Source organism: Carassius auratus, unplaced genomic scaffold (genome assembly GCF_003368295.1).
Source record: "Carassius auratus strain Wakin unplaced genomic scaffold, ASM336829v1 scaf_tig00013525, whole genome shotgun sequence".
Classification (NCBI taxonomy): domain Eukaryota; kingdom Metazoa; phylum Chordata; class Actinopteri; order Cypriniformes; family Cyprinidae; genus Carassius; species Carassius auratus.
In genome coordinates, this window is record NW_020524408.1 from 14,995 (window position 1) to 36,017 (window position 21,023).

Consider the following 21,023-nt stretch of genomic DNA (forward strand, 5'->3'; position numbering starts at 1 on the left):
TTTGTACCTTATCTATCACGGAAAGAAGAAATTTGAGAAAATGATACGGCACACCAATAGCATTCAAACAAAGAGCCCTCAAACTAAGACTCTGAGAACATTTGACATTTTACATGATGATTCTATTATATTCGCCAACGTAGAAAGATTCTGGCAAAAATGAGTTTACACATGGTGGAAACTCAAAACCAAAGTCCTCTCTTTGGAAACACACACACACACACACACACACATGAATGCACACACAAACAAGCATCTCCAGCAAGCCTGTGGATACACAAAGAGTGTGTGGAGATCTTCAGATGTGAAGGACATGTCTGCAGGCAACTAATTCACACACGCACACATTTTCTCTACTTCTCCCTTGTTCCGATTATACAGTTAACGTATGTGTGACAGTTGACATAAATACCGCCTCATAAATAATTAATCTCCTCACAATTACAGTATTCCATACTAGCACCTCATTAAAGCATCATGATTATAACGCATTCCTGCCAAACAAATTCCCTGCTTGATGCAAACTGGTTTTGTTTGTTTAAACCTGAGAAATAAAATACTTACTTTTCAGGAAAGACTTTATAATCTGGTAACATTAAAGTGGTAAGATGTTGTTTGCTAATTAAGAGAAAATCAGACACAATAAGATTGTCAGAGCAGGAACAGGACAACAAACAAGAGCACAAAGGACTGGAAGTTTGAATACCATCCACATTATAAGGTTAAGAAATCCCAAATAAATCATTTCTTAAAACCTACAATAACTGAGTTCTGACATCAAATGCACACACACAAATTTATACTGTATATGGAGCTGTTTCTTACATTAGCATATACAATTTCAATTCACAACACTCTATGGCATTCATGTGTATGTTTCTGTCCAATAAATATTTTAACACTACTCTGAGGTACATTCCATCGTGAAATATTACATTTGCAATTCTCTCTGAATATCTCAATGTGAACATGAACCCTAGATGGATTTGTTTGCATCTTGTATTCTCATAACTATGTCCTTTCATATCCTCTACAACAAACATGGGTCATATTTTGCTCCACAATCTAAACTGAATGTCTACCATGTAGACATTCTTCACAATAAGCAGCAACCACCACAGGAGAAGCTTGATACACTGGTGAAATAAGTTTAAGAGGTTAGCCTTGTAGCTCACAGGCACTGTTGAAGAGAGAGAATTCTTAATGAAAACGGGTTTAATAGGGCAGAGGGAAACTCTTCGATTGCACTCCTGTTTAATTTAATGAGCCTTAAGTCAGGCAATTTAGTTATTTTAATTGCCTTTCTCTCTTTGTTAAAAGATGTATGTGGCTGTCTTCCATAGCGTAAATTCTTCTAAATAACAGTTCATGTTTCTTCCACCCTGGAAGGACTCAACAGTTCTCTGTTCCTCTTGAATTCCACCAAAAACATCACAGAACAATGAAAATGTTGTTTGAAATAACTTGGGAAGATTCGATTACACCGCTATTTCAGGAAAATTCATATTCAGATGGAGAAAGTAAATTGAGCATATATATAGAGTGAAGTTTGTGCTTAAAACAAGAAACAAACCAATAGCCAATAATGCAGCAATTTTTGAAATGTATTTAGTTTAAAAGTATTTTTAGATATGTTTGACTGGACTTAACTCATTGATGTCAATAGTTTGGCGCTAGCATACATTTTTTGTTAGTTAACAACACAACACTCTCAAAAGCACATAAATACAATACTATTTGGGGTCGGTAAAACATTTTTTTTTTATGTTTATAAAAGAAGTCACTTAGACTCTCAAAAGCTGCATTCATTTGTTATTATTATAATATATCATTATATTATTTAAAAAAAAAAATCAAGAATTTTTTTATTATTGTTTCAGTTTCAAATGTTTTCTATTTTAAAATATTGTTTAATGTAATTTATTCCTGTGATATCAATTTTAATCAGCTATTACTCCAGTCTTCGGTGTCACATAAATCCTTCAGAAATCATTCTAATATCATTCTAATATGCTGATTCGATGCTCAAGAATAATTTCTTACTGTTATCAATGTTGAAAATGTTGCTTGAATATTTTTTTTCTTTATTCATTTTTTTCTGGTGTTTTTTTTTTTTCGATGAATAGAATTAGAACAAAAAAGCATAATTCAATTGAAATAAAAATCATATAATTTTATGTCTCTTCTGAGAAATAAGACACATTTCTTTCTTTCTTTCTTTCTTTCTAAATAAATAAATAAATAAATCTTACCGTCATACACCACACGTCAGAATGGTAGTGTAAATTAAATACCTAAAATACAGTATTGGGTAAAATTTTAAGTTTCTGATTAGGAAAACAGAGGGTTCAATGAAAGTAAAGCTCAGTCAACATAAATGTGTTGAACTAACTTAGAATTTTGCCTTTTTTTAGAAAAACTAAGGTCAAAGTAATTTTCTGTTGTAATCAACATTATACAACAAAGGCTGTCAACTGAGCTTTATTAAAATGGTCAATTCTATAACCCGGACCACAGAAAATATGCAAGGATGAATGAAATCCCAGTCTTTCTCTCTCTCACTCCCCGCCTCCCTCTCCTCCTCTCTGTAAGATGACCTGTCTGTTTCATACGAGGCCTGCTGAGTTGCAGAGAGCTCTGACAGGCGTGCATTTAAATGGGATTTCAAATACACAAACCATCTGCATCCTGACAGCCTCCAAGCTTATGAATATTAGAGAATAGATGCTTTATGAATGCACACACTGGACATCGAGCTACACGAGACTTCCAGATAATCACACATATTCACCCTCCACAGATGTTTACCACTACAGCCGCCATCATCAACATCTTCCCTATAATCACTGCCACCACCAGGAACACCATAATTAGAAATAGCAGCAACATTCCCAGTGTCCTCATTCATTTCTGAAACAAACAAACAAAAAAAGCCTAGGTTACCTTTGCCATCTGTGCCTGCACGCCACTGGCCTTCAGGGATGCTACAGCTTTCTGTGCCGCCGCCGGACTGTCGAAATCCACAAAGCCATATCCTACACACACATGTACAGAGTGAGATGAAAGTTATTTATACACATTATAACACACATATCTTCGTGTTTTTGCCAAAAACTGAAGAATTCTTTATCGGACATTAATCAGACATTATCAGACACATTTATCAGATTTAAAATTCAAGGGTCAAAACAAGACCGCTCCGTTGTTTGTCTTATCATGCTGATCGTGGCGACACTGGAGTCTGCATGTTTGAGCACAGCCGCTTGTGTCTGTGTGTGGGTTTGTGTGTGCGCCTGGGGAGACAGGAAACGGCCATTTTGTTCAAGGCTCGTGCTTGTCAACTATTTCCTCAGGAACAGGACAGAGAAGGATTCAGCCTGACCTCACCCCTGCTGGGAAATCCAGCTTAAAATTCAGCCAAGAATGAACATTCTGTTATTATTTACCATATTTCATTCCAGTGGAGTATTATATCTGTGCATAATTGTGCATACAATTTTTGTTCCTCAGAAGTAATACACAGTTATATTATTTTTGAAAATATTGTTTGTAAGTTTTTACTAATCCTTTTGGCAAGTTCCAGACATTTCAATTTTGTTTTGATTGAGACAAACAGAAAACATGACCTTTAAAAATAGTACGGCTGTCAAAAGATTTATAAACGAATTATATGTTTTTAAATTAATAAATTATTATTAAGTTAAAAATACTTTGTGGTCAATATATAAAATTGTTTGTTTGTATGTACAGTATATGGGACCTGGTCAACCAGTTAAGAGGCAGCTTAGACTAGTTAGAAAACAGTTACGATGTTTCGAAACACAGATACTATTCCAGCAGGGTCCATTTCACCACCCAACTCTTTAACCAAACAATTCTTTGGCAGCAAGCAAGAGAGAAGATCCATGACTTCCTTTACAGCAAATCGTAATAAAAACTGCAGTGACGTAAGCAGGGCTGGACTGGGACACAGTTTCAGGCTGGGAAATCACACACTCATCCAGCCCACCCTAAACACCCACAACAAATTCTAAAAACCACAGACAAACCTATTATTTATATGGTCATCTCATAAAAAGTTATAAATCTTTAGTCTGGGGCCGTGGAAAAAAAATTAAAGACTGCACCTTCCCTTCCCATTTCCTCTTCTAAATTTTCCCCAATATCTCTGTCTCTTCCTTTATTTTCTTTCTAGACCTGTCACTTCTCCACCAGCTGCTCTAACTCTTGTGAACAGAACTGTGTCCTAGTTGCAAAACAACCACCTCTTTGCAATATTTGTTAGCACAGAATATTGTCATTTATCTTAAAATGATTTAAATACCCTGGATTTAAAACAAACCTATATTTCGTACAAATATATTAAAACACATTTTCTAAAGTGCCTAAATGTCAAAATTAGCAGGCGGCATTTATTGAAAAATCATTATACTGAACACACCACATTGCATCATTAGGCTGTAACTCATGTTATTTGTGTTGCTGACTGCTCTAGCTCCCTCCCTACTCATAATTTATTAATGCAACTTTTTAAAAAAATAATGATGTCCTTTAGCACAGTATTCTGACTGATGATAATTATGGGGTGCTCCTTACTAGTGCTATCAGTTTAATAGCAACTCAACTAGGTTAATAAAGACAAAACTACAGTAGCGTAGGCTATTTACAGATGAAACAGTCCTGCGCTTGAAGCCCTGAACAGGTCAGTAATTTAGTTACATTTCACTGCTGCTTCTGGCCGCTTCCTCTCCTTCCTCGAGTCCCGCGCATTGATTACTCTGTTCGAAACCGTTTGAGGAGAGTGTGGAAGAGACGATTATAGGGCAGCGGGCCAAATCAACTGCAGGTGCTCCAAACGGCCAATGCGTGCCTGGGTGGAAGTTCTTAAAGACCCTTGGTACATCTGAGGCATATTTGAGGCAGTGCGTCTTAATTTTGCGGAGGCATTCTCACCATAAACCTCTCTAAACTCTAAACACACACACTTCTCAAAGCCTGACTGACATTAGAACCACAGATGCAGAGTTTTGGAGAGGGCACGAATAGTTAAAGCTAACAGCTCTATATGCCAGACATATGTGTTCATTTACACACCTCACATATAGAACATCCACTTTTAAGCCTCCTTGTAAAGATGGAAGTGAGAAAAAGAGGCACAAAGATCTCTAGAGTGGAGAAATAAGCCGTCCAGATGTTCCAAAGACTGCAGAAATGTCATAAGCCTAAGAAAACAGAGCATGTGTGTGAAAAAGGATTTCTAGGAGACTGTTCTTGATCCAGAGAGAGGAACACTTCTAGTTTGAGAGATCGCTGCGAGCATTCCTGAGGTCACTGACCAAAAGAGCTAAACAGCAGCCATCAGGAAGTGGGCTGAGAAAGAGGTTTCAAGTTAAAGAATGCGGGGATCAATTCCTGTTAACAATGTGACACCCAGAACCGGAACAGGCCTGATAAAGAGCTCGACAAAAAGGTAAAAAGGATAAAAAGCGCATGTTTGTGTGTAGACATCAAGCATATGAGGTTTTGGCTGGAAGTGTTTTGGAAGCTTCACGTAATTAAATCCATAAATACAAATACGCCTTAAATGGGTGCGCATATTCTCTCTATTGCTTTTCTCTCTCTCCATCTTTTTTCTCGGATGTCAAAACTGTGGGAAAAAAAGAGTGTGCGTATTATCTCCTTCCTCTGCACATAATTCCAATTAAAAAAGGAAAGCGAGGTAGTGATGGAGAGAGCTCGTTGGTGTGCTCGTGTGTTGTACGACACAAATATTTACGTTCACTCCATTTAATGAGAGGCTCGTGATTGAGTCAAGGAGAAAATCAAACACACCCTCAACATTGCCCACAACCCCCACCACTGACACCCCCTCCATCTGTCATAGCGGACAAGGGGAAAAAACAGCTGTCTGAAACTGAAAATATGTCTTTATTTTGCACAAACAAGTTTGCAATTACAGAGTCTATCTACCTAATGCAAAACGCACAAAGTAAACATGCATTTAACCATGTGTGTTTAACAAACGGCCAACAATCCATTTAAGGATTTCCATGCAAGTGTGATTATAAACACTGAAGAGCTTGATAACTTACAACTGATCTTCAGAAGTAAATGGACTGAACAAACTTGATTGTAAACAACCCTTCATGACTTATTCTATCATATGAATTAATCTACAGCAGACAGGCCTGTAATTGTGATCAGTCGACATATCTTGAAATTAATAGTGCATATCCTGTGCAAAAAAAAACAACCAACTACATAAAAATAAAAAGTGGATACGCGGAAGCAAGCAGGACAAACATATTTAGATTCAGTGAAGCCATGAATGAAGTGAATCCATCTTTTTGTCCGTTTCCTGTCTGATATCTTTGGCTCCCATAAGTCCTGGCTGGAAGCCCATCAGGGTGGAGAAGCCTGGCAGAGTAGGAGGGCTGTTAACTTCAGGAGGTGGAAATCCTCTAAAGCCTGGAGTGACTTCCTCTGCTTCCCAAAAACACCCTCTCTCCACCTTTCCCATGTGGGCATTAATACTCATTTTTGGACATATTAGACGTGCCTTCAGAGAGAAAGCATTACAAAGAGAAAGACACAAACATGCATACACACAAAAAACCTGCGGGACCCAGTTTGGCAGATTGTGTAGGAAGCTAGGCTGTTTATTTACAGCATTGGATGAGTGTTTCCTGAAAATAGGCTGTCTGCTAAATCATCATTTTCAGCCGGACGCTTCCCTCACCCCATGGCTATTTTTAAACCACCACGACTAGGTCCGGACTTTTCAAATCAACACAGGAGGAACCCTGTGCTTTTCCTCACCACGGCTAACCCTGCTAGTCACGCTAACGTCTTATCCGGGTGTAAAGACTTCACCCACAATCACGCTAACATGTTTCCGCCTCTAAAGATCATCCAGACAATCTCCAGACTAATCGGAGTCTTTCAAAAGCTCTCATTTTAGGAGGATTATTGATTATTTTAAGTGAGACTGTGAATGCTCTGTGAGCTTGTTTTTAATGCAAGCTGATATTGACTGCGGTACTCACCTTTGCACTGGTTGGTGTTTTTGTCCAGGATTGCCTTTGTTGACACTATTTTTCCATACCTGCAAAGGACAAAGAGAACAACAGGGTCAGCTCAAATGAAAGCCAACTAGATGAAGTACATTTCTAACTATTGCTAGAAATTTTCGATCTGCTAACAGTGTCTAATCTTTTTAAGATGCTATTGTTTCATTACATTATGTGGTGGAAATGAACATGATTGAAACAATATTTTTAACACTTTGCTAATTTCACAATTAACATTTTAGGCATCCTAATATTTTTACACTTTTTGCATAATTTGACAATATGACAGTAGATGTATTCATTTAAACACAAAATTAATTCATTTACACATTCAACGGATTCATTTAAAAATCGGAAATGTTTTTAAAATTGTATAAATTAAAAAAATTAGCTGACACTTATATGACACACACACACACACACACACATATATATATATATATATATATATATATATATATATACATCAGTATTTTGAGGTACATTCTCAGTATTTTGAGGTACAGTACATTCAAGTAAGAATTAAAAAAAAACTAAACATTTACTGTCAAAAATGACATATTAAATCCTAAAATGACACGTTTTTATGTGACCTACATATGAGAAAAAGAAAGAAGTTAAAATGAGTTTAATAAAAGTCAACCCCGGGACATACAAGTGCCCGAACTTGAAGAAAAACCCAAGTGCAATCTTTGCCCCAAACTCTGTTAATTAAAAAGTTTGAACCTAACTCACAGAGTATGTTTAATAAAGAAATATTTTAGCTTCATTAAAACCTTGATGAAAGGATGTTTATCGATACATCAATACCTTCCTTAACAGGACACTGTAAACGGGGGGTGGGGGATGGGGGGTTTGAGTGCAGGATGTGAGTCTCATACACTAGTGATTTAATTAAACGCTGGAAGCATCACAGAGCCCCAATCTGCACCACAAAAACCCCTGACCTCGTTTCACTTTTTGAAAATAAATAGTACTCCTGTATTCTTGCAATAATCATTCTCTTTTTTCTCTCTCTACCCCACAAAACCCCTATTCACATAGCAAAATCAGTCTTGTTACAGTATCACAAAAGTGTCTGCACAGCAGATTAATCTCTTTCCTCTCTGCAGTCCCTCTTTTGCCTTATTCTTCCCCTATCGCCTTCCTTCAATCCACGATGGAGGTAATAAAGTTACTTATTGCTTCCGTCTCCGACTGAAAACCGGGAAGACTGATATAAGCGTGGCACTCCTGATCTGACTTTTAATTAATATTTAATGTGGCTCCCACCTCCAGGTAAGAGTGGGAGACTATATTACCCACCTTTATAATGATGGAGGGGTTTAATAAGGAAAAGATCAATGTCACTGTGAGAAGCGGCATCCCATCGAGGCATTGTACCGCTGATGTCTGGAAAATGGGAGCTAATTCATCTCATATCCCTTATAAGCCTGCAAACGGCAAAGCTTACAGAAGAAATATAAATATAAATATCATAAGCTGCTATAGAGTGCTGTGAGGTTGAAATTACAACCGTTGTACAAGGTTTCGTGTGAATTTATCAACAAAGTCTTCTGCGATTCAAACCATCACTGTGACGAGTAGGGCGGGGCCGAGAGCCGTGGAAATGGAGCGAGGCCGGTGGAGTGATTGGAAATGAGCGACACCCGCGCCACTCACCGGTCTCGAGTCCCACGGAGGAGATCCGGAAGGATACAAAAGAGTAGCTACAACAGTGAAGGATGACAGAGGACCAGGCCTGAATTTTATTTTTGTGTTTGTGTAAAATAGATAACATTAGAAATACAATAGCGAATGTAGATTCTACAGTGTCTAACACTGTAGGACAGGAAGAGCTAAATAAACTTATCACTGTATCGAAACCAACAACATGTTTATTACATCCTGTACCCACTAAATTACTGAAAGAGTTGTTACCTGTAGGTGAAGAACCACTTATCAATATTATTAACTCATCGTTCTCTTTAGGTCACATACCAAAACCATTTAAGCTGGTGGTTATTAAGCTTCCTATTAAGAAACCAAAACTTGATCCTAGTAACTGGCAAATTATAGGCCTATTTCAAATCTTCCATTTATGTCTAAAATTTTAGAAAAAGTTGTGTCTGCTCAATTGAGCTCCTTGCTGCAAAAAAAATTACCTGTTTGAAGAATTTCAGTCAGGTATCAGGCCCAACCAAAGCACAGAAACTGCACTTGTTAAAATTACAAATGACCTGCTTCTTGTGTCAGATAATGGCTGCATTTCATTGCTAGTTTTACTTGATCTTAGTGCTGCATTAGACACCATAGATCACAACATACTCATAGATAGATTACAAAACTATACAGTATTCAAGGGCAGGCTCTAAGATGGTTTATATTCTACCTGTCTGATCGCTACCATTTTGTTTATTTAAATGGGGAGTCATCTCGTTTATCACCAGTAAAATATGGAGTGCAACAAGGATCCGTCCTAGGTCCCCTTCTATTTTCAATATACATGTTGCCCCTTGGTAATATTATTAGAAAATACGGGATTAGTTTCCACTGTTATGCTGATGATACTCAGCTATATATCTCAATGAGACCAGATGAAACCTCTAAATTATCTAAGCTAACAGAGTGTGTTAAAAATGTAAAAGATTGGATGACCAATCTTTTAATTTTCTCCTATTAAATTCGGATAAGACAGATATATTAATTATTGGACCAAAAAACAGTACACAGAATCTTGTAGATTACAATTTGCAACCAGATGGATGTACTGTTACTTCCTCTACAGTCAAAAATCTGGGTGTTATATTAGACAGCAACTTGTCTTTTAAAAACCATATTTCCCATGTTACAAAAACTGCATTCTTGCCAAGTTACGAAACATGTTACCTGTTTCTGATGCAGAAAAGCTAGTTCATGCATTCATGACCTCTAGACTAGACCATTGTAACGTACTTCTAGGTGGCTGTCTTCAGCTAGAGTCCTTACCAGGTCAAGAAAAAATGATCATATTATCAAAAAATATGATCATATGATCATATTATGATCATGGCTACCTATTAAGTTCCGTATCAGTTACAAATTATCATTACTTACCTATAAGGCCCTAAATGGGTACCTTATACCACGTTACAATCCATCACGCTCCCTAAGGTCACAAAACGCTGGACTTTTGGTAGTTCCTAGCATAGCAAAGTCCACTAAAGGAGGTAAAGCTTTTTCACATTTGGCTGTCAAACTCTAGAATAGCCTTCCTGATAATGTTCGGGGTTCAGATACACTCTCCCTATTTAAATCTAGATTAAAAACGCATATCTTTCGCCAAGCATTCAAATAATGCATCTCTTAAATTGTGACTGCAGTTGAATCTGATCAAATGCGCATTCTTATTCTTTAGCTTAGGTTAAACTAATTAATTTTATTTTGTTGGAACAGCAGCTATGCTAATGATGTCTCTATTTGTTTCTCTGTTTTGCCACGGGATTTACATCACGTGGTAACTAGGATTTACACAAGCTCCAGTCTGGATCCAGAACACCTGAGAAGAGATGATGCTGATCCCTCAGAGGACCTCAGATGATGCTAACCCTGAATCAACAAACAGAACTTCAAATATTAAGTTGTTTCTAAGATGGAAGAATGCAGTTTTGGTAACATGGGAAATATGGTAACAAATATAACAAATATTGTTACAAGTGTCACTGTATCATATAATAATTGCTGTTAATAACGTTCATCGTCTGGCTGACTACGTCTTGTATTAATTTTTCAAAAAAATCCTGTCATATGCGCACAAACTGACAGTCACCACTTATAAGCTTCTACTAAATATTGTAGAAACATATTTTTCTGTAAAGTTGCTTTGTAATGATTTGTATCGTAAAAAGCGCTATACAAATAAACTTGAAAAAAGTAGTTTTTGTTTGTGAGCGGCAGTCGTCCATGAGGGGCTTTTGTGCTGTTTTGTGTTTATTTTATTATTAAAGTGTCACTGGAATGTTCAATGTTCCCCCCTCCTTCTTCCCACGATTATGAAGTTTTATTGTGTTACAATCACATAGCGAGTAAACGTGGGCGACCTTTTTTTTGCGAAAAAGGATAATCACAACTCTGGGATTGCAGAGACTCATTATAGAAACAATACTGGTTTTGATTTTTTTTTAAAGTTACGCCATCCATATGGTTTGTCAGTAAACAAAGTAGAAGAAAGGGGGACGAGAGCAACCACATAACAGAGAGTGGAAGACATAAAAATGAGGAGCTCTGTTAGAGAAAGCATGTAGTGGACCAAAGTGAATGAAACACATGAGAACCATTTGACTCGAATGCTTGACTTGCTGCCATTTCATCTTGCAAAACAAGTGGCTGGACAAATACAGGCGTCTCAGATGAGTGGGTGGGTGGAGGTGGAGGGAGGAATGTAGTCAACATAACTGGCAACGTTTCCACAAGTCAGTGCCACGCCGCGGTCATGCACACGGATGTCAAACTAACCCGAAACTCACGAACAGGAAGGTTTCTTCACAAACACAGGCATAGATTAATTCTCTGGCAGCTAATAAGGGGGTTCTCCGAGCAAAATGTCCCTCTAATCATGTGCCTGTCTTGTTTTGTTTGTTTAGATGCTGATAAATGAAGCATTGCGAACAACCGAAGTGGGGTAATATTTAATAGACAGAGTCTGTGGTTATGATTTATATGTTACAAAATGAAAGTCTTTGTTGAAACCTCAAAAACTTTAATGACCCCTATGCCGTTACATTCTGGTTAATGTAATACTCTTAAGGATCATTTGTCAGGATGATATGGCTAACTTTGTAACCAAAGGTGAAGGAGCTCACTGTGAGAACATCTGGCAAAGCGTCCTGATCAAGCTCACATTTAACAATGAACATCAGGGTAGTTTTAAGTTGATGGAGAGCAGTAACGCCAGAATGTGACATTATTCTACCCAGGTTAAAGGTTCATTTTGGAATTTTGGCCTCTCTTTCGCCAGCTGTGGTTGAAACACAAACCTTTCAAAATCATTTAAGTTTATAGAGAATTGGGGTAAGGCAAGAACATAGTTTTGAACACTGATTGAACACTGCTCAATAATGTACATTTTTAACAATAACTATGGATTTAAAATGAGGGTGAGTAAATTATGAAAGAAGTCTTATTTTTTTGGGTGAATTCCTTTAATGTGGTCTTAATGTTATTAGCACCCAAGTTTTGTGATACACTAACTTTACTAATTAGCATTCCGTGCATTTCACGGAATTCATGCAAATCTCAAGAGTTATAAGTCATCCTAATGAAGGGTCGAAACCTTTTTAATGAATAGAAGCAGGAGTATTTTTATGGATTGTATATATATATATATATATATATATATATATATATATATATATATATATATATATATATATATATATATATATATATATACATATATAAACTGTTTCTACTGATGCTAACTTTTGATTAAGAACAAGATTCAAGATTGTGTTTACTAGTTGAAAACTTACAGAACCTCAAGCATGGAGTTCCCCTCATGGATGGCGGAGTGCCAAGAACACGACCTTAAATAACATCAAGCCAGAGGAGCCAAATGGTTTACAGTGAGAGAAGTTGCATGTTACACTATTAGTAAACCATTTACTCTATAATTTATGATGATTGTCATATACAGCAAAATATGATAAACACAAGAACAAAAATAGCATATTAAATTATGTCACAGCTTTTCCAAACACAACAGAACTGCAAATGAAAAATCACTTAAATCTAATTCAAATTAATTTGACTTAATCAGTTTAATCACTTGGCCAAATCAGCCATGACTACAGATAGCAGTGCATGACAAGGAACTTGGTTGTTTGGTTTCCATTTTAATAGTTTGACATTGTTTGGCCTGCCCATGGTGAAATTTTACTTGTCCAAAATCTTGCTCTAAACATAAAAAGTGAAGTGACTTACAGCCAAGTATGGTGACCCATACTCAGAGTTCTTGTTCTGCATTTAACCCATCCAAAGTGCACACACACAGCAGTGAACACACACACACACACCCGGAGCAGTAGTCAGCCATTTATTCTGCGGCACCCAGGGAGCAGTTGGTGGTTCGGTGCCTTGCTCAAGGGCACCTCAGTCATGGTATTGCCAGCCTGAGACTCGAACCCACAACCTTAAAGTTAGGAATCAAACTATCTAACCATTAGGCCACGACTTCCCCACGACTTGTGTATTAAAGAAATATCTGTTTACTGGTTTAATTATGTCTATTTATTTAGCAGAGCACATCATTACGAAAAAAAGTTGTCTTCATAATCAAAATGTTTTAAATGACAAATGCGGGGCCCTGGTGTAGGTTGTACATACCAGAGGGCCCTATTTGAAATTGTTTAATTTCTATGTCCGTTCTATTTATTTATTTGTGCTATTTACACTTTTTTTTTTTTTTTTTCAGTTTGTAGGTGTCCAGGTACAGGAACCAAATAATCAAATGTAAAATAGCGTGGCATAGTCTTCATTGTAAAAATGAAATATAGAGTCAAACCGAAATTTATTCAGACTCCTTCAACATTTCTCACATTAACACAGTTTATTTGCTATAGTTTAGAAAATGGTAATAAAATATGACAAGAACTCAAGAGTTAAACTGTGTTGGGACAAATTCATCTTGATTGTGTCTAATAACTTTGATAGAAAAGTATGTAATGGATTACAATCAACCAAACATTCACTGTTAGTATGTCAATATTTACACAACTATCAATACTTAGTTGAACAATTATCAAGCAATGCTTAGTTTTGCTCAGTCTGTGGTGTAAAAAGGTTGCATTAGCAATAAAAAAAATTAAAAAAAACTTAAGCAAAACATGGTCAGGTCAAAGTATCAGAATGGTCACTTTAAGAGACAAAGCATCCAATGTAATGATACATATCCAATTTCTTTCTCCACTGTTTACTTTCACTTTAGACATAACCAATAGTTTTTATGAGGATACTCTCCAAGATTGGTATTTTGACATAATCTTGTATGCATTTGTCGGTACAAGAGCAAATTTGGTGTTCAAGCGCTTTGAGACGTGTCTCTCTGCGTGCACCCTGTGCGCACAGAACACAGTGTGCGGCTGCTGAATTGGGCTCTTTCACATCTTTTTCTGTTTGCATGTTTAAAACTGTGATTTGTATTTGTTCATTCAGGTGCAGAAGGATAAAAAGGAGAGCTCGGTTCGATGTTGCAGTCCTGAAAATGATAAGCTTTCATATCGTATATATATATATATATATATATATATATATATATATATATATATATATATATATATATATATATATATATATATATATATATATATATATATATATATATATACACATTTCTTATTATTACTTCAGGTTGTTGTGCTGCTTAATATTTTTCAATCTATTTAATCTTAAATATCTAATGATTTACTTGAGCCTTTATAAGGGTCAATAAAATGGAGATGTCAGAGAACATTTATGGAGTTATGTTAATACATTTGTGCACCTCGATCCTTGGTGAAGAAAGTCACAGCAATTAATATCACCTAAAGGCAGGCCAGACAGACAAAATCAAGGTAAAAAAGAAAGGAGGCAACAATGCCCTTACAATAACAGATACTTAGAAAGCTTTAATTAAACTGCTGACACTACATTCACCAAAACCTCCAGTCGAATACCACAGTTCAGCCAGTACATGGGATCACAGCGTTCTAACTCATCTGAATGAAGGAACCTTTCTCTTCCCACTGACAAGAGCAGATCAGGTTCAAAAGAATGCTTTAGTCAACCCACAAGCACACAAAATCAAATAAACATGAACACAAAAAAAAAACTGTGAACACCACATGAGGTTAACCAAAATGCCTAAAACGACTTTCAGTGAAGATTAATATATTTCTCGATCCACACACGCACTTTTGAAAGATCGCGACACGGCTCGACGTGCTGTGACAGCCCGAGCTGGGAGCAGATCCCAACTGATTTGATCACCGTCAAGTCAACCTGTCCCATGTACGAAGCTTTCAGCTGCAGTGTGTGAAGTGCTAATGACAGTTCTCAAAGGGCCGTCACACCACTCTGATCTGTGTTTTTATTTTCCCCTGAGCGCCAGCAGCCACGGATGCTGGACCGTTTGATGTCTCGTGCCGAGAGATGTGAACCAGCATTCTTTCAACTTCTATCTAGGTGGGTGTGTAGTCTCTTAATTGGTTACCAATGCAGCTGTCTCGTCTGACATGCCACTCGACACTTCTGTGCCATGAGTTACAAGCATCTGATGTTTGTTTGTATGCTCGCTTGCACCGCTGGTTTTTAGTAAAGAGGCCCAGTAACTTTCCAAAAGGAGGATTTTATTTCCTAAAATGCAATGGCCTTGATTTACTGAACATTTGCATATAAAGCCTCGTCCAAACTTGATAGAAATTACAAAGGTTGTATAAGCTGATATATGACTCAACATACAAGCAAAAACTCATGAAAAACTTTCATAATACAGTATTTCTGCTCACCGCAGAATGTGAAATTTACAGGATAACACGGCAGCTGTGGTTCCTGAAACTTTGCCATAAAAACAACAGAACTGTAGCAACAGGAATTGTTTTTTTTTTAAAGTACAGTATATTTAATTAACTGATTTAAAATGTTATATACAAAAACACAAACAGGATGAACATAATTATATAGACAGTTATATAATTAGAGTAATAATTATATAGAAACATAATTCGATAAATAATAGTGGGAATGACAGTTGATGGTTTTAATTTAATTATGTTTAATTATAATTTCATTATGTATACATTTAACTGTAAAATGTACTGGCAAACTTATTACAGTTGTTCATCATATCAAGGGAAATTAATCTTAGCCAGTTAACAGTGTTTCTAACCATTAAATTTAAAACATTTTTTATAACGTATGATTATATCACATACCATATATCACATACAAATAAATGACATATGATTTAGTGTTTACAATGAATATTTAGGGGGGAAATGCAGTGGCAGTAAAACTTCTACATTTTGCCTAAATTGTCTAAAATATAAAATAATAATAATAATAATAATTAAAATAAAATAAATGAAATGTGTGCAGAGCTTTTGGAGTCACATCAATATCTGATCCCCTGGAAACCAGATACAGTCAGAATTTGAACACAAGTCACCTTGCACCGCAAACCAAAAATGTAGTGTTAGACTAACACTTTAACAGGGGAATTTTCTCTTTCTCTTACCGAGGCCACAACAGGTATCCTATTCAGTGAGAGCCAATAGAGAGCAACATGACTAACGTTATCAAGACAAAATCCTATCTTTAATTAAAGGTGTGACCAATTTATTTGCAAATGTGGATGTACATAGTTAAAGGGATTGTTCACCCAAAAATGATTTACATACGCCTATGTCCTACATCATCCAGCTGGATGGACTTTTTATATCCTTGGTACAAAGGATTGGCAAGCGAGTGTGTCTGTGGTTTGAACTGTTGAGAAGAATTTGAAAAGATGACTGACACCTTCCTGCTGCCTTAGAAGTCGGGGAGGCAGTAGACAGTGCTGATGTCAATAAAACAGTCGAATCCAGCCTAAAAGACCTTTATCCCAAGTGTTTAGGCTGTTTTCGACTAAACCTCCTCTTCCTCTCCCACCTCACACATATTGACAAGAGCTGTGTGATACTGAGGGAGACAGAAAGACTTCACCATGACTCTTGATGGCTAGCAGATTTTTGGCCCTCGTACGCTCTTCTGAACATGACCAGGGCAGCTGAGCTTCAAGAGGAGCCCGGCCACTCATCTGACCTCAGGTTAGATGTGAATGCTGGAGACATGTTGCTGCTTTCATGTTTAAAAGAAAAATAACAGCAGTGAGAAATAACCACAGAACTCGTCTCATAAGGGAAAAGTCACTTTAGAGACTTTACCCTGCACCTATTAAAAAATAATAATAATAAATCATAAAACCATTGAAGTGGAACAAACTGCAGTACAAATTTTACATTGGCCATCACGTGATGACTAAACACAACACTAATATTACACAAGTAAACAACAACAACAACAACAAAAACTCCTTAAATTCAAACATTTATATTAATAATGTATCATGTGAAACTCACAATTAGAGTAATCTCAGGTTTCCTGAAGCCATGTGATAGTGCTGAGTGAAGAACAGACTATGAATATAATACATCCTATAGATTTAAATAATTGTTTTGGTGATACTGGATAAAAGTCACTGGAGAGACGTTTACTTTTAAGAGTGTACCGAACACACATTTGATTCTGGCACACTCCCTGAATGCTTTTTGAAGCAAACCAGCGGCCTGAATAATACTCGAGTTAAAGAACATGAATTATGAATCAGTCTTCAAATCATTCGAAATTCTAGCCTGATTTTCTCCTTGTGATTAGACGTTTCTACAGTGGTGAGAAGGAGACATAAATCATAAGTGCAGAAAAAGAAGATGACAAATGTACTGTAAGAAAGCAACACTTTGAAATAAAAACCATGACCTGTTACTAGCCTTGTCACTGGCTCAGAAATGGTTTGCATGCTCTGGATGCCTGAGTTATTCGAGCCCAAGGGGGGTTCTGCCGACTGAAAATGAGATCCTACCCCAGAGGCCCCCCTAGATATGGCAGGCCAGTACACAAGGGCAATTCCTTCACTGCCTCAGTTAGTCAATCAGCCTGATAGACAGAGAGCAAGGAAGGGGGTGCATTCTGGGCAGCAAGCCTTGGCTGCTTTTCAGTGATAAATATATATAAGATATTTAATATATACTATATAGACGAGGAATATAGTATAAAACCAGGAAAATAAGAACTGCTTAATGCCAAGATACCACTGGAAGCAATATAATAACTTTCTGATCTTACTCACACAGGAAAGAAAAACACAAATGAGATCAATTTTATATCTCGGTTGTTTCTTCTAGACAGCAATGAGATTAAATGGAAAGCAAATGAAATCTCCTGCTCCCTAGATTTTGCTCTTAAAAAAAAGCGATCTTCATAATCTTGCATCTGTTTCTTCTAGGGTTTCAAACATAGAATGAAATGTCAAAAGTTTTCAACATGACCCAAAACATTTCTTGTCAAATAAAAGACGAGATAAAACTAAATTAAATAAAAAATAGAAAAGCTGTGCTAACCACATTCATTTTATACTGTATACTGTATGTCAGTTGTTGCATTTGTTTGTAGTTTTATTTCTCCTGAAGTTTTGTTTTTGTATTTTTCTCTACTGATCTGGGAAAATCTGTGGAATACTGCAAAATGAACTTAAAAATAAGAGTGCTACTAATCTAAACAAAATATGAATAAGAAAAAGATAATGTACAGAACATTTTTGTGTGCACAGGTTTCATTTGCATCTGCAAAAGAGCAATACAACTTTTTAATTGTGCACATATATACTGTAGTAAGATACAAATTGGCTAAAAACATACAGAACTTTGTTTGTAATGAAATTCCTAATTCATCCCATAAAACCTTGCTCCAAGTGTGAGCAGAATTGAGTTGGATTGTGTTCACTTTCTCTCTGTAGCATTAGATTATAATCAGAGACATAATGAAGGGCTCTGAAATGCAATTATTTTAAATGGTATTATAAAATGCTGTGTCCTGAGGGTTAATACTCCATGATATCGAATCGTGGAAAGGAAAAGTAATAAACTGTCTCACAGACATGACTCTCTGCCCTCTGATTTCCACCAACACACACACACAAGATGCATAATGAAAGCACATAAACATGATGATGACATGTTCACCTAAGGCCTTCATTAATAATTCATGATTCATATTCAGGCCTTTTATGAAAACGCCACGGTACGTTTTCAGTTTTTTTAGTTGTTTTTTTTTTGTCTCAGTAAATGCAACACTCTTTCAATCTGACCTTTTTACCTCTTCTAATGCAAAATAACTGAGACATTAAAATCTGGATGTTTGTTTCAAAGTCACGATGTGGCAAACATTCTGCATCTGCAACCTGACATCGTGCCATTCCTCAATTACAAGATAATCTAATTAAAAAACTATGAGCACAGCAAGCAGAAATCTAAGGGCTCATTTTCATGGCTGAGGTTTGAGATTCTGCTGAGGCGACACTTTCTCCTTTAGAGTCTAACCCCATTGTACCTTCAGCCTCAAAACCCTGCCAATCTTCCGCGGGGAATCACACAAGAAGATCTCTGAAATGTCAGCCTGACAGAAGCACTTTTCACTGCCCTCCCTGCCACTGAAGCAGAGCCACTGGAGGAAGCAAAAGGGTCACTAACTATGTGTGCATGTGTACAAAATGTGTGCGTATGCATGCACACAGCTGTAAGATTTAGATTGCAACACTAAGGTGACAGATATGCATGCATGGCATCTTAATCACTGTGGAGTTATGTAAAAAGAAAAAAAAAAATGCAAAAAGTGTTTGTGGACAGTCTTTTTTTCTGCTGAGCCCCAAGGCAACCCCTTTGACCTTTCCAAAATGTTACTGCCCATTTGGCACAGCAGCCACAGCTAATAAAACTTTTATAATCATGATTATTTTTTATTCCAGTCCCACTCCAGGCCTTGGGCTAACTGGACCATGGTAGCCCAAGACCCTGAGAGAGACTGAAAGATGTTATGGCAGTCTGTGGCCTGAGTTTTGACGTGTTAACATTGTGAGTGGCATGTATTTACTTTTTTTTAAAATGAAAATAATGCTTATTTTTCTGCATCTTCTCTCTCTTTCTCTCAAAAAAAATAAAATAAAAAAAAAATAACAATCACAATGAATTCTGGGCACTAGCTGCAGCCTGGTAATTGCACTCTTCTGTGTAGGGTCCAGAAGACAAAGCAGTCCTTGGTTTAAACGTTGCTTAGAAACCGCTGACCCCAGATCCATGTTCTCATGGTCAAATTTGCATGGGTGTAATCAGGAAATTCTGAAATATTCACAGAAGGTCGTGGAGCTGGAGTAAATGTCTTAGGTATTAAGGCAGAAAGCCCCCACACAAGATTTACATCTGCATGAGTCATCAGAGAATAAGAATATATAAGCTGCCCCCTGGTTCTTGTACAGCATTTTATAATGACCTCCCTACATTCTAATGATGCTCACTTGCCATCACCATTTATGGAGCTATATTCTTCTCCACAACCACACAGTGTTTTTTATATATACATATATATATTCCTGTGACCTCCTGTGCTTGGATTTACATGATTGCATGAGTCCTTGCATTGGGTACCTATGTCTTTGCAACTATAAATAGGTAGCCTATAGAGCGGCTGCTGATATAGGTGTATAGAACAACACACCTGTTAAGACAGAGAGAAAGAGGAAAGCAGGAAGTGACAGATAGGGGACATCTGGGAAAAGATACTTACGGTTGGCAGAGTTTGATGAGGTCCTGGTCAGTGGTGCCAGGTGGAAGGCCCCGAATGTACAGGTTGGTTTTACTGAGCTGCTCCGCTGCAATATGGCTGCTGCTATTGGTGCTGGGGCTGGGCGGAGCCATGGGAGGAGGGGGCGGGGCATATGACTGCTGCAAGACAAAGGCATATGTTGTTATTAAAAATGTATATGATTTATATTAGATTACTGTAATATTCATTTTTGAATAGCAAGATCTCATGACTTAGAAAGAAAGATACAAATTAATATCTAATGTGCATCTCTATCCACTGTGAGCTTAAACATGCCTTTAGGAGATGAATTTATGAGCCTTATTGAGAGTCGACACTATATTTACTATTAAACAAGGCTGTGAGGAAGAGATCTACAGTCCATTCAACAATTTCTAACACCTTATGAACAATGCATCTGTCTTGTAATTTGTTTTGCAACCACATATATGCATTTAGTAATACTAATATAACGGAGAGTTCTAGCCCTGGCCTCTGAATGGTGAGTTATACTCAGCATCACAAAAAATGAATACTTTTTTTTTTTTGGTCGTTATTTAGTTAAGA

At 36.9% G+C, this 21,023-nt stretch overlaps 1 protein-coding gene across 1 annotated transcript; it reads right to left on the reverse strand.

Moving 5' to 3' along the window:
* Window positions 1-2,111: 2,111 nt before the first annotated feature.
* LOC113074059 (RNA-binding motif, single-stranded-interacting protein 3-like) lies at window positions 2,112-20,624 on the reverse strand. The gene is made up of 3 exons (XM_026246767.1): window positions 20,439-20,624; window positions 7,047-7,105; window positions 2,112-3,035 (listed from the first exon to the last, which is right to left on the reverse strand). The coding sequence occupies exons 1-3, from the start codon at window positions 20,567-20,569 to the stop codon at window positions 2,935-2,937; spliced, it is 291 nt and encodes a 96-aa protein (XP_026102552.1). The 5' UTR covers window positions 20,570-20,624; the 3' UTR covers window positions 2,112-2,934.
* Between the last annotated feature and the right edge of the window lie 399 nt (window positions 20,625-21,023).